At 40.6% G+C, this 18,423-nt stretch overlaps 1 protein-coding gene across 1 annotated transcript; it reads right to left on the bottom strand.

Moving 5' to 3' along the window:
- Positions 1-4,211: 4,211 nt before the first annotated feature.
- On the bottom strand, positions 4,212-18,388 carry FASTKD3 (FAST kinase domains 3). The gene is made up of 7 exons (XM_084619401.1): positions 18,293-18,388; positions 12,728-14,197; positions 11,898-11,983; positions 9,667-9,841; positions 7,239-7,308; positions 5,738-5,852; positions 4,212-4,874 (listed from the first exon to the last, which is right to left on the bottom strand). The coding sequence occupies exons 2-7, from the start codon at positions 14,166-14,168 to the stop codon at positions 4,776-4,778; spliced, it is 1,986 nt and encodes a 661-aa protein (XP_084475527.1). The 5' UTR covers positions 14,169-14,197; positions 18,293-18,388; the 3' UTR covers positions 4,212-4,775.
- Between the last annotated feature and the right edge of the window lie 35 nt (positions 18,389-18,423).

The following is an 18,423-nucleotide window of genomic DNA, read 5'->3' as shown; positions in this document are numbered from 1 at the left end:
TGTCAGATGAGTACGCTAAGCTGTGGGATACTCTAATATGGGTCTCCCCTATTGAAGTTATCCCACTTTTAAACAAACAACTTGATTAATTAAACTGACTCAAATATTCAAAGCTCACTGAAGAAAAATGGTGCTGTGCTGCTCTTAAATGTCAAGATAAATACCTGGTGTTCTGACAAGAAAAATCCTGTTTGGTTCAGTACCCAAAGCAGCAGAAAATTACAGCATGAAGAGGCCTCTAATTATCACTAAATACTGTAGTGTGTTAGAAAGGGCAGGCATGTCTCCTTAGGACACACTTGGGTTTGGACAGTATTCATCTGAAAAAGTTCTCTCACTCTAAAAGCACATTTAATTGATAGTAAAAATCTCTCCTTTTCAGAGTAAAGGACTGAAATGTCTGCTTAAATGTTTGTATAAATTTTATAGGAACATAAGAGTGGCCATACTGGGTCAGACCAAATGTCCATCTAGCCCAGCTTCCTGTCTTCCAACAGTGGCCAATGCCAGGTGCTCCAGAGGAAATGAATAGAACAGATAATCATCAAGTGATCTATCTCCTGTCATCCATTCCCAGCTTCTGGCAAACAGAAGCTAAGGACACCATCCCTGCCCATCCTGGCTAATAGCCATTGATGGACGTATCCTTCATGAATTTATCTAGTTCTTTTTTTGAACCTGTTATCGTCTTGGCCTTCACAACATCCTCTGGCAAGGAGTTCCACAGGCTGACTGTGCATTGCGTGAAGAAATACTTCCTTTTGTCTGTTTTAAACCTGCTGCCTATTATGTTTCAATTGAACCCAGAATACACAATATTTTCATTACCAGTTTCAAATGACAATCACGAGTTGTTGTATGTAGTGTAGTTGTAGCCATGTCAGTCCAATGATATTAGAGAGACAAGGTGGGCGAGATAATATATTTTATTGGACCAACTTCTGTTGGTGAGAGAGACACTCTTTCGAGCCAGACAGAGCTCTTCTTGAGGTCTGGGAAAGATACTCAGAGCGTCATAACTAAAGAAGATGGAACAGATTGTTTAGCATAAGTGGGTAGCACATATTCTAAAGGAGCATTCAAGGTACAGTGGCCTGTTAATACCTCTGCAGTCACAGGACAAAAAGTTCGGGTTAGTGGGTTACAGATTGTTGTAATAAAACAAAAATACAGTGTTTCTGTTCAGTCCATGATTTTTAGTGTCTAGCAGAGTTACCTTGAATGGTCCCTTACAATATGTGTTATCTACTTATGCTAAACAATCTGTTCCATCTGCATTTAGCTGTGATGCTCGGAGTACCTTTCCTAGAACCGAAGAAGAGCTTTCTGGCTTGAAAGCTTGTCTCTCACCAACGGAAGTTGGTCCAACAAAAGATATTGCCTCACCCACCTTGTCTCTCTAATCAGGACTTGTAACAGACATCAGTGCATCCATTTGATTCTCAAAATTTTTGCTGTTTAAAAATGAAAAAAAAAATGTCCACAAGAACTATCAATCACTGATGTTCAAAACCGATAAAACCCCATCGAAGTCAGCCTAGTCAGTAAAGATTATTCCAATTAAGAGGGGCCTGATTGTCAAAGGGGCTGAACACCCACCGCTCCTACTGAATTCATTTTCAGTGGTGACTAGTCTGCACTTCTGCGAAACAGGTTCTAAGCCTTTGTGGTCACAGCTGAACTCTTCTGCTGTTTTTATAAATAACTTCTTGCTCATGGCTTTCATAAGCAGAAAATCAAGTAACAAGCATAACAAGGGGTGGCGTGGTGGAGGAAGCAGAGAAGAAATGGTAGCACCTTCAGATTTTTTTTTCCCGCTCATAATTTATATTTTGCTACCAAGAACAAAGCGTAATAAGGGTAACATGTCCTGACTGTGCAGTAGCACCTTTCACAAGAGCTATCGCCAACCCCCCGCCTCACACACAGCCACACCCTAACAGCCAGGGAGCATACAGCCATGTTCCATACAGGTTATTTTTCGTGAAATACATTAGATCAAGATTTAGTCCTCACATCTAGTCTGCTGACTTCATTTACACATGATTTTTGCTTGAAAACTACAAAACATCAAGCCATTTGACAACAGCACCACCTGCTGGGTAGTCAGAGAAACAAGCAGCACCACCTCATACTCATAACAAGGGAAGTACTGATAAGACAGGCCTGCTCCAGCTTCAATCAGGCAAAGAGTATTCTCCTAGGCCATAACTTTAATCACATCACCCCTCTCTCTTTGCATCCCTCTACTGCAGGACTACTCCTCCTCGCTCGTCCTGCTGGGGAGCAGCTCCCTGCAAACATCTGAAACTAGCACATTATCCTCCTTCAAACTTTCCCTTACCACTAAGCTGCTGGTGCGCTGATGCCACAACCATACCATGCCAGCCTGTACTGTCTCATTGCTTTCTTGTAGACGCCTGTCTGTCTCCATCTGTTGCCTCTTGTCTTACACTCAGATTGCAAGCTCTTTGGGACAAGGATTGTATTTTTGTTCTGGGTTTGTACAGTGCTTAGCACAATGGTCTATGGCAGGGGTTCTCAAATTGGGGGTCAGGCCCCCTCAGGGGGTCACGAGGTTATTACAAGGGGGGGTCGCGAGCTGTCAGCCTCCACCCCAAACGCCGCTTTGCCTCCAGCATTTATAATGATGTTAAATATGTAAAAAAGTGTTTTTAATTTAAAAGGGGGGGGTCGCACATAGAGGCTTGTGATGTGAAAGGGGTTACCAGAACAAAAGTTTGAGAACCACTGGTCTATGACTAGAGCCCCTAGAAGCTATGATAATACAAATAATTAATAAGGCTTTTCCTTTGCTCCCCCTTACTTCACCTGTGGAGACTATTTTCTGACATGCTGATCAGGGAGTACTGCTTGCTCTTTATAACACAAGCTGTCTTCCGACTGGTGCTCAGCTCCATTCCCTAGCTATGTGAGCCAGCAGAGTCGGGAGTTTGGATGGTTGAACTGACCCAGAAAAGAGGCCACACTGGCAATTTGCCAGAGTGCCATGCTCCCACACCAGTAAGGGAGGGGTGAGGTAAGGATTGGGAGAGGACAAAGTGAGGAGAAAGCACGTCAGGGTAAATAAAATCTAGATGTCCTTCCAGCTCTTGGCATCAACCTCAAACCTCTGGGTACTGTTTGGCAGCTCTGACAGATGTCTGCATTTCAAAAGCAATCAACAAGGATTTTTTTCTGAAGGTACATCTACACAGGGATAAAAACTTTGCAGTTGGCCCACGTCAGCTGACTCAGGCTTGCGCTCCGAGCTGAAAAATTGCTATGTAGACATTCAGGCTTGGACTGGACCCTTCCCTTTTGCAGAGTTCCAGAGCATGGGCTCCAGCCCAAGCCTGAATATCTACACGGCAATTTTTCAGACCAGAGCCCAAATCCTGTGAGCCTGGGCCAGCTGCAGGTTTTTATCCTTGTGTAGATGTACCTTCAGAAAAAAACAAAACAAAAAACCAGAACCCATGCTAGAAGAGGTGGATGTTTTAATGAAATAAGAAGAGGTGTATTTTTGTTTGGTTTTAAAACTACACGAATTTTCCCTCTGACTTAGGTCACCTGCCATCTGTAGTAATTACGGTCAATCTTGCTTAACTTTGTAGCTTGGCTTTACTATTTGCACAAGTACCTACACATCACTGGACATAAAGGAAACAATCTAGCCCGCATGAAAGATTTTTCCTCACTGAACTCATCCTGTGTTCTCAAAGTAAAACTGAGCTACCTCTATCTCAGACATCGTCTCCAACAACACACATTCTGCCGAACAAACGAGTCTCTCAGTGCCACCTGTGTAACTCCATTAGCTTGTAACGAGTGGTCTTTATCAGAGAAAATAAGGTTGATTTGACAGTGCAAGGTAGTTGGGGATTCAAGTTTCCATCTTTAAGAATAATTCTTCATTTTAACTGGAAAAAGAGCAGTACAACAAACAGTACTGGATTGATGACAATGCAATGAATTCTTCATACTTTCAAATAAATTATTTTACTCTGTGATCAGTGGGCAATAGTGCTCTTTATTAGAGTCACTGAACATTAAAACCAGTAATATTTTAGGTTCTATGGAATACAGCTGAGAAATCTAAAATGGTGAGAAATATAAATAAGAACATGAGCAAATATGAATGAAGTGCATTGATTTTCTTTTACATTTAAAATTCCTGGTAAATAGAAAACTTGCATACTTAAATCACATTATTAAAGAAATTAACAGTAGTTTAAATATATATGCAATTATGATAATAAACCATACTTTACTTTAGGGTATTTAAATTTGTTTCATAAGTACTAAGCCTTTTATGTCACATGAGTGGCAAAATTCTACCCTGCTTTATATATTTTGGAAACTCCAATAATTCCAGTGTTGCACAGTGTAAGACAGTGCACAATTTGACACTGTGCAACTGAATTTATTGTACCACTGAGAAGCATATCTGTCTAATAATAAGCATATCTCTGTCAACTCTAAAAGGAAAAGTGCAATACCCAGGAAACTCAGCATGAACGGTTTTGCAAGCATTTTCCATTATTATTCAGCTGCAGTAAATGTTCACACAAAACAAAATAAATTCTGTTGCCCTTTCTAATTCTTTGTACATCAATCCATCCAGGAACTGGAGAGACTCACATTCGGAAGCTAAAATCATCCCATGAGGAGTTACTTTGAAAGTAGAGTGGTTCTCCCATGCAAAATATTTATACTTCACAGTACCTAGAGGTGCTGTAGACCAGTCTGTATTCTATTATTGTTATATTGTATCACCAGCTGAGCCTGTAGGTATGAGGAAAAATTTTCTTGTGCAGATATTCTACTATCTCTCTGTTGTTATCTAAAGTCTCAAACTCAAAAAATGGAATCTGGAAGTTAAAGAGAGAAATGGTTGTGAGAAATTGCTTTAAATGAACAACTGCATTATAGTCAATATTCTTTAAGATTAACTTTCATAAAATGAAATTTTCGTGAATGAATAATTTCACGTCAAATTTTGTTAAGCTTTTAAAAATGCAAATTAAGCTTCCAATCTTGCAGCTGACTCCATGCAAGTGGACCCTATAGGGACTGCCTGAGTGTGGAGTTCATTGCAGAATCAGAGTCAGTTACTAAAGTTGGGTGCATTGCACTAGCTGATTATAACAAATTCTCCATTTGCAAAATTTAAAAAAGGATTTTACTTCAATCCACACAGGAAAAAAGTCTTTCAGCAAAAATTAAATAAATATGAACAACAAGCAAACTAAAGAAAATGACCTAGTTGTGGGGATTCTATGAACAGAAGAGAGGCTTTATATGTATTCTTAGGAAAAAAAATAAAAAAACCACACACACCAAGAAACCCTTCACCTTTAAAAAAATCCCAGTTAAGGTCTTTTGAAAATAAAAAAAAAAAAAGTGAGACATTTAGGTACAAATCCTAGTCTCACTGAACTCAAGTGACAAAACTTCCACTGAAGTCAATGGAACCAGGATTTGAATCTTAAAACAGTCATAGGAGCTGAGTGCTCTTGAAATTTGCAACTGGCAAGCAGAAAGAATGAATTAATAATAAAAAAGAAAAGGAAGACCAGAAGAAGAGACCAAGAAACGGAAGAGGTCACATAACCGGAGCAAGTCCACAACCAGCATGGGAAGTGTTTGCAGCAGTAGCTTTAACCTTTATTATAAATTAGCCTTCAATCTTTTTCTAGCTAGAGAAGCACTAGCTGATGGCTTCAGCCCTTACCTGCACAACTTCATAACCAAGTAATTGCAAATGTCTTTGTTTAATAGCTTCTTTGCCTAGAAGACTGTGATTGTTGCTGCAAAACCTCTTTTGACCGTCAATACACAGGGCTATTCTAAAATCAAACACAAAAGTGCATTTAAAAACAACATTATCAATTATTAGACCTACTTAATGGGCCCCAGGGAAGGGGGCAAGGGATACTGCCTCTTCCCCACACCCTTTTAGAGCACATAGTCCCTCACGGGGTCAGAGCAGAGGGGCTGCTACTATGATTGGCCCCTCCCAGGGTAGAGTGATTTAAATCAAGGCAATTTAAACAATTTGATTTTTTGTTACATCATGTATTTAAATCAGGTTGAAACTTTCTAAAATTAATTTGAAAAAAATTTATATAGCAATTTTTCATTAAAATATATAATGAATCAAATTACCTAAATTGTTTATTTGTAATGCCACTATTGGTGTGGTATCTTATTTGAATCTTACAAAACTGATACAGGTAAAAACAAAACACTGAAAACAAGAGTCTGATCCTGCAAACACTTATGCAGGTAGCTTTACTTATATGAATGTTACTTAAAGTTAAGCATGTGTATAAGGTTTGCAGCATCAAGGCCAAAAACTGTATTTTGATTAAAAATGTCTCTCAATGGCATAAAACCTTTGTCATTCCAAAGCAAAATTTGCCTCATCTTTCACAATGTGCAGTTTTCAATAAATTAAAAATTATTGTGAACATAGGCCAAACTTTTTGAAAGGAAGAGGCTATGTTTAAGCTCCTAACCCCACATTTAGACAACTATAGGTGCGATTTTCAAAACTACCTATATGACTTAGGAGCACAAGTCCCACGGATATCAGACTGAAAATTGTGATGGAGGAGTACAGCCTGGTCAAAGCATTCAGCTTCCTTGACTTATGAAAGTCCAATAGCAAATATAGTATAAATTCCTTGCTCATCAGTTTAGTCACTGAGGTTGTGCTGGTCTCACATGAAGTATGTTAATAAGGCCCTGGACTTAACTTTTTCAGCACAGATGACATTTTAAAGGTGAAATTAATTAGTAGAAAAAAGATCTTTATGTAAAATCTGAAATTTTACAATTAGGAAACTAAAGAAACAAGTACCAAACATCCACTTTAGCAACTTAAAAGTATAAAATGGTAAGAAAACAAACAACTAATAAAGAAAGTAAAATAATTAGATTTAATTTTTATTTATTTATTTATTAGAAAATTAGTGTTATCCATTCTGGCTCCTACATAGTGAAGAGTGAATTCCTCGTCTGTCCCTCATCACCACTCACAATGTGGCTCTATATGTGATACATTGCAAGTCAAGGTTTTAAGATACCCAGGGTATAAATCTGGCTTCACTGCAAACCTCCCATTGACTTCAATCGGGCCAGAATTTCACCCTGAATATTGCCATTTTTGTCAATTTAATGTAATCTCACAGTCTGATGGTCTTTGCCTCTAGTGTTTGTAGTTCTCTTACCTCCTGTGCACCTCCTCATATCGGGTGGCAGGTAATACAAAGCCTTCTTCATCTAATTTAATCTCAACATCTGGGTTGGGGGAGGGACGAGTGGGAAAGAAAAACAAATGCTTTCATACAATATACACTGCTTACTGTAATTGTATTAATATTTTTCCCTGAGGGACGGACACTCCCCAAGAACGAACGTAGCTTTCTACTGCAAATTACATCTATCCATGTGCCCGTCTAAAAAGCAGTTAAGAAGAAAGAGGCGGTTAATGATTAAAGAATAAACAAGGCAGACAAACATATGGAAAATATTTCTAAAAAAGACATAAGTAAATTATGCAACTGCTGGGTATGTATAATCTGGGCAGCCAGCAATTACCACGGACAACCTAGACCTTCAGTTTGCCAAGATTTTAATCAAGGAATGATTCTTTGGCTTCATGCACACTTGAAGTGGAGAATTTTCTGACATTCAAGACAAGATAGTGGCATATCTTCATTTTTCCATAGCTGTATTGCCTACAATGTAAGTGTATAACACTGCATGCACCTAGTAACTTCCTTTCTAGATCTCATTTTAACCACCCCACCAACTTCTTAATAAAATATCCTTTCCACCCGAAAGTTTAAAATGAGTGGACTCCTGCTAAATAAAATTTATGTGTGCACATGCAAATCTGAGCTTACCTTTCCCTGCCTGACAAGACATTTTGGAGATGGTTTAAAACAAAATTTATTTTTTTTAAAACAAAACAAAAAATCTCTATTTTTCAGTTTTCTTTTTCTGCACTGTGCCATGAGTCAGTTAAGAACTTTGAATTTCAAACTATGACATTTTGAGAACACTGCTTTTTAAAAAGGTTTATAGCATTAATTTTGTCTGATTTTTTTTTTTTTTTTGGTCTGAGAGATCACAATATACATTTAACAAATAAGAATATATTAAACTGCACATTTTCTGTTTTGCATAGAAAGAGCTGGGAGGTAACTGTACCTGCTGGCCATCACACCTGTTCACAGCCTTCAAAGAGAAAGCAAAGCGCAGCTGCTGGCCTGTTTCGGCTGTATGGCATGCTGTGACTATCAGTGTAGGCAGAAAAATGTGCAGCCTGGAAAAATCCTAGACAGGAGGGAAGGAGACATGGGTCTCTACTCCAGAGGTGATGGCTGAGGAGCTGCGAGACTAAAATGGGTACCTTTCGTGGACCACGGAGAGGGAATACAGGTGCAGTTGCTCTAAACTGTGACAACAAGATGCAAAGTTCCGCTACTATAATATTACTTGTGACACTGGTAGGCCAAGTGCCAGCTCATGCCAAGGCCCAGCTCATGCCAAGGCCCCAGGCCCCACTGAACACTTAAAAATGCATAGCTAGAAACCAGTCTTGCTTTCCTGTGTGTTAGCATTATCAAAATAGATATTAGATGGTAAATTGATAAGAATGTGCTTAGACTTTATAAAATGCTTGTAATATGTTGCATATACTGATCTCACTTATAACCTTTATAGCCCATGGTATAAAGTTACACTGAGCCTTTGCATTGTAAACCTCTATAATTTTGTAACTCGCCAAATAGGACATACAGCACTGATTAAGGTAAAGTGCTTGTCCATGGCCATTGAAGGCAAATTAAGCATTGTGTAGCATCGAAGGATTACTGACTGCATTCCTAATTTCCTCCAGGAAGGAGAGACCTCATCCCATGAACTCATCCCATCAGTTTGAACTCTGGAGTGGAGGGGATAAAAATCCCTGACAAGGAGAAACTGAATCTCTCTTTCATGCTGTTTAGACTGAGGGGCAAATATTCCTAAACATAAGCAAAGAGATCCCCATGCTACTTGGTAGGGGTTAGCCCCAAAGATGCTTTGAATTGACCGATTACTATAACTCTATCACCTTTTGAATCAGAGACTGAAACTCACTTTTGTATATGCTTTCTGCTTTAACCTGTAAATAACTCTGATTTCTTTTTCCTAGTTAATAAACTTTTAGTTAGTTACCAACGTTGTTTTTGGTGTGAGATCTAAGGAACAAACTGATCTGGGATAAGTGACTGGTCTCTTGGGACTGGAAGCAACCTGAGTATTTTGTGATTTTTGTTGTAAGTGACCATTTGCCACATAGTCCAGCTTGCCTGGGTGGCAAGACAGACTGGAATGTCTAAGGGGGCTGTCTGTGACTCCATTAGCAAACTATGGTTGTACTTTGGGAATTCACATTTGTTATTGGGTTGGTGACATCTAATTACAGATCACACCACCAGTTTGGGGTGTCTGCCCTGCTTTTTGACAGTCTGCCCTGAAATTGGTACTCTCAGTCTTGAGCCACTCCAGACAGTGTGACAATAATCATAGAATCAGAGAAGTGTAGGTCTGGAAGGGACCTCAATAGGTCCAGTCACCTCTACCTTAAAAAATGACATCACCACTCACCTAATGTATAGCAATATGGTGTCAACACATGAGAAGCAAAATACATTCTTGTTCCTAGCAGATCAACTAGTCCAGTCTTCACCCTGTTGTAGAGGTGAACGTCCACAGAGGACTCCAGTGAACGGCCTGGTATGAGAAAGGACTTTACTCGATACTTTGGAAGGAGTTTAGGACCCTATCAAAAGAGCAAAGAAAAGGAAATACTCATAAAATTTCACTTAGCAAGAAAAAAGATAAAATCTAAGCCTCTATCTGCTCTGCTCTTACAGTTACCTCAGTAGCACATAGAAACATTTCCTACATATGCAGGTAATTAAGAAACTAAAAAATAATGGGGCGGGTAAGCTATTTTTTTAATAGTTAGCAAGTGTATTATTGTAAAAGAGTGTACATAATGTGCTTTAGAATCTTGTTGAATCAGGACCCTAACAAACAGGATGCAAATACTACACCAAACTAAAACAACAGAAACACTTCAAGCAAGACTCTTATTATATGTTCAAATATATATTCATCCACCATCAGCCTCAAGGATGGCCTAGGCTAGTCCACACTACAGGCTGCAAGGAGACAAGCCTGAAGGGTTCAATTTCCCAGTGGAGCTGCTTGGTGAATCACAGGAGCTTGTGTTACCTTCTATATCCTCTCATACCAAAGAAAAAAAACAAAGGGAAATGTCTTCTATGCACAGCTCAGTGCAATGGGTGAGTTCACTCCCAATGGATGTCGTTTGAGATCCCTGCTGTCTGAGTCATGGTAACTACACCTGCCAGATGTGCTTGGTTTCCAGTCCTCCTGACCTCCTGTCAGTTACAGGTGAGTCCCAGAATTCTGTAGCTCCAACACTAACATCAGCTCTGCCCTGTCCCTCCAGACCCAGGCACAGGAAACAAGGAGAAAAAGACAACACTGCTGTTAGACTCTTACAACTGGGCCAGACAACACTTTACTTTCCTGTGGAAAGTAAAGAAATTAGGCAAGAGTGATTTGCCAGCATTTTACATAGCCAGAAATTGAGAGAAGAGAAGAGAGAAGAGAGAAGAGAGAAGAGAAAAGAAGAGGGCATCCCATGACTCAGATGTTCCTCCCACTAGACAAAAAATGCTAGCTCCTCCACTGGGCTTTCCTATGGGATAGGAAAAATAAAGACTCCATCTTTCTCATCATAAAGTTCTTCATAAAGACCTAATTCTTAAGGTCCTCCATACCTAAAGCAGGATTTCATTTATGGTCCAAAGAGTTTGTCACTTCCTCATCCCCAACACCTACAACTACAGGCTTTATAACATATCTCAGGCTAAGGGAAGCAGTCCCCTCATCACAGTGCCCCCTTTCTCACCAGCCTTTGTATATTATATTGAATTTCTATGGGTTAAAGTGTGAGAAGTAGGACAGCTGTTTATTATGTAGTGGTTGTGAGAGAAACCATAAGAACCTGACCCTGTGAGATGCTGCATACCCTCAACCCCCAGGGGTGTGGATATCACTCAGCATCTCGCACCATCAGGCCATTAAAAGGGTAGACCAAGCCTTTCCTCCAAAAAGTTTGTTTTGATGAATTAGCATTTTCCTGCCAATAAATGTTTTGTCAGACAAACTGCCAGGCAGAGTAGGTTAAGTTTCTTTTACACATTTTTGAAATCCTTGCCAATAACCCTTCCCTCTGCAACCAGACAGATTCCACTGTATGACCTCACACTGGGATTTTTTTTTAAATGGCTGCATATGGTGCATTGTATGTAACTGGTTGTGCAGAGAACAGAAAAATAAAGTAGGACAAGCTCATTGTCTCACAATTTTAATCATGAAAAGAGACCTATATATCTATATCAGAGGTCTCGAAACTGTGGGAGGCAGAGGAATGTTCATGGAGGGTGCAACAGGGCCTGGGCCTGCCCCCACAGGGGGCAGGGAGGAAGTGCCACCCAGCCCCACTCCCAATTCTACTTCAGCCTTGCCTGCAGCTCCCGGCCCCTGACCGTGCCTCTGCCCCAGTACTGGCCCCAGCCTTGGCCCTGGGCCGCAGCTCCATTCCCCCCTCCTCCAGAGCCACGGTCCCACTCCTGGCCCAGGGGGTGAAGGAGGGGCAGACAGGGGCAAGGGGGGGGCATTAACCTGAAAAGTTTAGGGACCACTGGTCTATATTATGTTGCTTCAGAAGGAACAATTATGCAATGATTACTATGTGGACTAAAAAAATCCCAAACAATATTTCAACTTATATCTACTACCTCATAGAAGGGACACTCCAAGGTAACTGTTAAAAAGAGCTGGGTCAGCTGGGAGAGGACAAATCTATCCAAACCTGGTGTTTGAGCTGAAACAAAAAGATTCAGACATTCAGTACAGATATGTGTTCAACAAGAATTCCCATGCAAGTCATTGTACAAAGGGGAGTTGTTTTTAAAGAAACATTCATAAAAGCTGCTTTATCCTGAATCATTAACAGAACATGCACATAAACTTAAAAGTTACATATAAAAATCAAATATTTGAAAATCATCTCTCTCACTTACTTATAGCTGTATTTTTAAATTTTGAAGAAAAATAAATATCTGGCAAGATCTGGGTTCTTCATGTTATCTTGCAAGATATCATGACATCAGAGAGGCACTGAGTTCCAGTGGATTAAACATGGGAAAGGAAGCCTCTTCCACCCATCCCCACAATGTGTGATTCATTTTCCCGATCTGTAAGCCGAGGATAGTATTTACTAATTTCTGAGGATCAGCTGGTTAAAGTTTATGCCGAGGATAGTATTTACTAATTTCTGAGGATCAGCTGGTTAAAGTTTATGGAACACTTTTAAAATACGAAGGTGCTAAGTATTATTATTTAATCAGAAACAACTAAAGCAGGGAAGGAGCCTATCTTTCTGCTCTCCTTTCAAAATTTCTGTCTCTAAACTTCGTACAGGCACCTTCAACTTCCTGATCCCCTCTTCTTCAGTTAGCTCCAACAGCTGATTGTGGAGTTTGAGACACATAGGTTGGCAAGGAGCTGGTATGAGAGAAGCTAATATACAGAGCACCAGAGACACAGATGAACTTAGTTCCCTTACCCTGCAGCTGTTGAAGAAAATAGGGGTTAAATATTTTTGCCAGAAAGTTTACTGGGTAACGCTCAATAAGGGTGCATGAGTGGAGCAGATTCAGCAGGGTGTGAGGCTGAAACTGAGTAAAGCGAGCATTTAGTATCCTTTCAAGTTTTCTGAAGACAGAGGGAGCACTTGGTGGTAGGTAACTGAGTGTCCCAAATGGAACAATATACTCAGCAATCTGTCTGGTGGTGCATTTGTCGGCATTATAAGCAAAACTTTCTGCCACTGCATCAAAGATGGGCTTAGAACGGATCAGCTTTCTGCAGCAGTATTGCATGACTTTGCTGACTGCTTCCGGGTGCATGGTGAAGGAGGATTTGGGAACAAGCCTTTCCAGTGCTTCTGTGAAGAATTGGTCAGCATGTCCAAAGTGTATGAAAGCTCCCAGCACATTTGCTAGTTCATCATTTGTGAATCGAGGGACATGCCTCACTGAATACTTACATAGTCTTATTACTAAAGGAATTGCCTGAGTTTGGTCAAGAATAACCAGTGCATTCAGTATTCTGCTTATCAATTTAGGGCTTAGTTGGGGAGCTAAGGTTAAAGTGATATTGTTCATGTGGTTTAACAAGTCTTGGTATTGTCCTTCTTCTGTAATACTCATCTGCAGTATTCCATAAACCATTGCTATTTCCTCAGTGGTCCATTCTTCAAGCTTTTTTCCTTGTACTTGGTTCACAATTTGTTCTAGCATTGTACAACCTGGGCCTTCCAAATCAAGCAAGCTTTCTCCAAGAATACACAGGTTTCTAATGGTTAATTGTCCCTTATCAAGCCGTTCCTGGCTCTCTGATACCAAACGCACAATCAAAGTACTCCAGGGATCTACACGCAACTTTATCAAAGCCTGCAATGCAGTCACGAGACCAGTGTCTGACAGCTTTTGTGATTCATGTTCAAACTGAAAGCATAATGCCCTGAAGACTTCATTCTCCAATATGTCTTTGGGATTCTTCAATCCACTGTCATCCACTTCAAATTCACAGATCCTCTGTAAAGCTGCTGCCGCCATGGTGTCGGATATAATTTCTAAAGAACTCAGAAATTTAAAAATCTCATTGGATGAACTGAAGCTGTTCAGCTCCATGAAAAATTTTTGTTCATCCATCCATTTGCCATCAGATTTAGAACTGTTCCCAGCATCTCTGTGAAGATGCACAGTTCCCGTAATGGAGTTAGGCTGGTTCCAGAGTTCTGCATGGTAGTTTCTATAAAACACACACCGAAACCTAACCCTTGAAAGTACTGTGCCAAAGACCGAGGAACCACAGCACCATGACCTTAGCTGTCTGCCTTGATCACTAAGGTGGTTCAAGGTTTTTCTTAGTGTTCCCAGGGATCTGCATGTGCGTACAGTAGAAGAATAAAACTGGAAACTCTGTAAGTTAATCAAAGCCATATCAGGTCAAGTGTTCCCCTGGAAGTTGCCTACAGGAGGAAAAAAAGAAAGGGACATTATAGAGAAATGACAGTGTAACAGGAATATAGAAATTACTTTACCATATTAGACCAGTGGCCCATCTAGTCCAGATGCTTCAGAGGGAGGTGGAAGAAACCCTACAGAGGGCATTGAACAACCTGTCTATAGGATTTCTTCCTTGCTCCCTTAATGGTCTGTTTCCCAAAGACACCCCTCCTCCCATCAGAGAAAAATTATTTTGGTGTATTTTTTCCCCCAACTTGATTACTTTGCACACTTGACTGCAGAACATGTGTATAGTCAGTTAGATCCCAAGCCTATGGGTAGACCTGCTCAAGCACATGCCTATACCCAGGCAGTTACAGGATCAGGGCCTTAGTTACCTGCGCATACAGCAACAGAATAAAATAAAATAAAAAAAGACAACCTCATCCCATTCCTGCAGACACTTACATATCTACTTCATATTTAGTTCACTTTAAGTATATGAGTTATTAGACTGACTTCAATGCTTATAGAGAAACATGTGTGAAAACATCTGCAGAATCATGGCTTCTCAATTAGAGGCCCTAAGAATTGGCATGGAAACTCAGGAGTAAGTGTAGTGCCGTACCTGAAACTACCTTTAACACTTATTAAAGTTGACTTGATTTCAAGTTCACACTGTTAATTTAAAACAGTAATTCTTGAACTATGCAAGAGTCCTATTATTGACAAGTATATTTTTTGAACTGCACATTGATAAATTATGTATTTAACATAAGAGTAGCCATACTTGGTCAGACCAAAGATCCATCTAGCCTAGTATCCTGTCTTCCGACAGTGGCCAATGCCAGTTGCCCCAGAGAGAATGAACAGAACAGTTAATCATCAAGCGATCCATCCCCTGTTGCCCATTCCCAGCTTCTGGCAAACAGGCTAGGGACACCATCCCTGCGCATTCTGGCTAATAGCCATTGATGGACCTATCCTCCATGAACCTCTCTAGTTCTTTTTTTAGAACCGTGTTATAGTCTTGGCCTTCACAACATCCTCCGGGAAGGAATTCCAGAGACTGAATTGTGCGTTGTGTGAAAAAATACTTCCTTTTGTTTGTTTTAAACCTGCTGAGTATTAATGTCATTTGTTGACCCCTAGGTTGTGTGTTATGAGACTGAGTAAATAGCACTTCCTTATTTACTTTCTCTACACCAGTCATGATTTTATAGCCCTCAATCATATCCCCCATTAGTCATCTCTTTTCCAAGCTGAAAATTTCCAGTCTTCTCTCTTCTCAGATGGAAGCTGTTCCATACCCCTAATCATTTTTGTTGTCCTTTTCTGAACCTTTTCCAATTCCAATAGATCTTTTTTGAGATTGGGTAACCACATCTGCACGCAGTATTCAAGATGTGGATCTACCATGGATATAAACAGAGGCAATATGATATTTTCTGTCTTATTGTCTATCCCTTTCTTAATGATTCCCAACATTGTGTTAGCTTTTTTGACTGCTGCTACACATTGAGTGGATGTTTTCAGAGGACTATCCACAATGACTCCAAGATCTCTTTCTTGAGTGGTAGCAGCTAATTTAGACCCCATCATTTTATATGTATAGTTGGGATTATGTTTTCCAATGTGCATTACTTTGCATTTATCAACACTGAATTTCATCTGCCATTTTGTTGCTCAGTCACCCAGTTCTGAGAGATCCTTTTGTAGCTCTTTGCAGTGTGCCTGGGACTTGCCTATCTTGAGTAGTTTTGTATCATCTGCAAACTTTGTCACTTCACTGTTTACCCCTTTTTCCAAACCATTTATGAATATCTTGAATAGGACTGGTACAGTTCAGATCTCTGAGGGATACTTGTATTTACCTCTCTCCATTCTGAAAACTAACCATTATTCCTACCCTTTGTTTCCAGTCTTTTAACCAGTTCCTGATCCATGAGAGGACCTTCCCTCTTATCCCATGACAGCTTACTTTGCTTAAGAGCCTTTGGTGAGGGACCTTGTCAAAGGATTTCTGAAAATCTAAGTACACTATATCCCCCTTGTGCACGTGTTTGTTGACCCCCTCAAAGAATTTTAGTAGATTTGGTGAGGCATGATTTCCTTTTACAAAAACCATACTGACCCCTCCCCAAAAAATTATGTTCATCTATGTGTCTGACAATTTTGTTCTTTACTATAGTTTCAACCAGTCTGCCCGGTACTGAAGTCAGGCTTACCGGCCTGTAATTGCTGGGATCACCTCTGGAACCCTTTTTAAAAACTGGCATCACATTAGCTATCCTCCAGTCATTTGGTACAGAAGCGGATTTAAATGATAGGTTACAGACTACAGTTAGTAGTTCTGCAATTTCACATTTGAATTCCTTCAGAACTCGCGTGAATACCATCTGGTCCTGGCGAGGTATTACTGTTTAGTTTATCAATTTGTTCCAAAACCTTCTCTAATGACACCTCAATCTGGGACAGCTTCCTCAGATTTGTCACTTAAAAAGAAAGGCTCATGGTTGGGAATCTCCCTCACACCCCAGCTATGAAGACCAATGCAAAGAATTCATTTAGTTTCGCCGCAATGGCTTTATCATCCCTTAGTGCTCCTTTAGTATCTCGATTGTATAGTGGCCCCACTGGTTGTTTAGCAGGCTTCCTGCTTCTGATGTACTTACTTTTGGAGTCTTTGGCTAGCTGTTCTTCAAATTCTTTTTTAGTCTTCCTAATTATATTTTTACACTTCATTTGCCAGAGTTTATGCTCCTTTCTATTTTCCTCACTAGTATTTAAATTCCACTTTTTAAAGGATGCCTTCTTGCCTCTTACTACCATCCATATTCAACCAAATTAAGCTGTATAGCTACATTGACTCTGCTTTGAGTTAAACTAGCATGTAATCAGAAGGAAGTTTTGGAGAAGTATTTTTATTGCCCCCCTGCAAAGTTAGTAGGGAATCTACTTGGCATGCACATTAACTAAAAAGAGAGAACAGTATGTCATTCACATTTCCCCAAACTTCTGCCTATTTGTCTGCCTGTCAATCTGTACTTAGACTGAATTCCTTGGAAAAGGGACCATTCCCTTTTTTCTGTTTGGAAAGCACCACGCCCTATAGCAGGTGCTACTTATAAAAACACAACGAATAGTAACACAAATATTTACTCTGTGTGAAACTTCAAGCAGGCCTTTGAATCAGTCCCCCTTCCTCCCATTTTATAACATTAGTCTTAACACCTTTGAAAGACAGTCTAATTGTTCATAATGAAAAAAAAAGAGTAAGGAGGCCTCAGCAAAGGTGTACTGATTTACAACAGCAAAGAATCTGGCCCTCTCAGTCCCAAGGTACAGATACCTCTCCCATAAAGAACATGTTACAGCTATGTGTAAAGGTACACTTCTCTGCGCCTAGAGTTAACACTCCAGTAGTACATGATAATCTAATGAAGGACACAAAAACCCCTGATCCACAACTATACCCGTTCCTATATTTGTTTACACTTGTGCAATGGGGGTGCAAAATGCTCTCCTTTTTTGGCAGCATTTTACATTCACTTTGGACAGGGGTAAATGACTACAAAAGGAGGGCAACAGTTAATCGGGATTGCTAGCAGAACGACTCCCAGTAGGAAGTGCTAAGGTCTGGCAGCGTTTACAAGACAGCAACTATTTGCTAACTGGTGTTTACCACGTGAGACCCTTGGCTGTGAGCCACAGAGGACCAGTCTCCATTGCTAATTAAGGAAAAGAGCAAGAAGGCTACTACATTTTGTTATTTTTAGGTTTTAGAGCCCAAAGCGTGGTTAGACACGAATTATTCTTTCTGAAATATTGTTTTAACCACTCGATCGCTCTTTAAAGAGCCAGTGACAGTTTCCACCAGAGGAGGGCTTTAGCACAACGTCCTTTGCCAATTTCCCACGTTTCCCTGGAGCCGGCTGCATTCCCCAGCGATCCGACGGGGAAAGGATCACACACCCGGGAAGGGCAGCCTCCCCTCACCGCTAGGAGCCTTCTGGCCCCGCTCCCGCCACCCCTGCATCCAGCTCCCTCCCACCCCCCGTGGCTGGCTTGAAAAACACGGCGGAGCTGCCCTGCTGCTGCCCCGCCGGGCTCCGTACCTGGGTGACGCAGCCCAGGCCGGGCTCCGAGCGGCGACCGCACGCGCAGTTCCCGCAACGCGCGTGAGCGCGGCCTCCTCTTCGATAAGACCCCGCCCCCTTCCGCCTGGCGTTCAGCGCCCTGACGTGGG

This window comes from Lepidochelys olivacea (assembly GCF_965140295.1).
Source record: "Lepidochelys olivacea isolate rLepOli2 genome assembly, chromosome: 2".
Classification (NCBI taxonomy): domain Eukaryota; kingdom Metazoa; phylum Chordata; order Testudines; family Cheloniidae; genus Lepidochelys; species Lepidochelys olivacea.
Note: the sequence above shows the minus strand (reverse complement) of the source record. Positions and strands in the feature narration are given on the sequence as shown.

Bases quoted from the DNA above. Each gene is read 5' to 3' on its own strand.
- FASTKD3 (XM_084619401.1), bottom strand. From the start codon at position 14,168: ATGGCTTTGATTAACTTACAGAGTTTCCAGTTTTATTCTTCTACTGTA. The intron at 9,842-11,897 runs GTAGTAGATATA...CTCTTTTGATAG, and splicing joins TGGAGTGTCCCTTCTATGAG to GGTCCTAAACTCCTTCCAAA. The intron at 5,853-7,238 runs GTAAGAGAACTA...GTTTGATTTTAG, and splicing joins TATGAGGAGGTGCACAGGAG to AATAGCCCTGTGTATTGACG.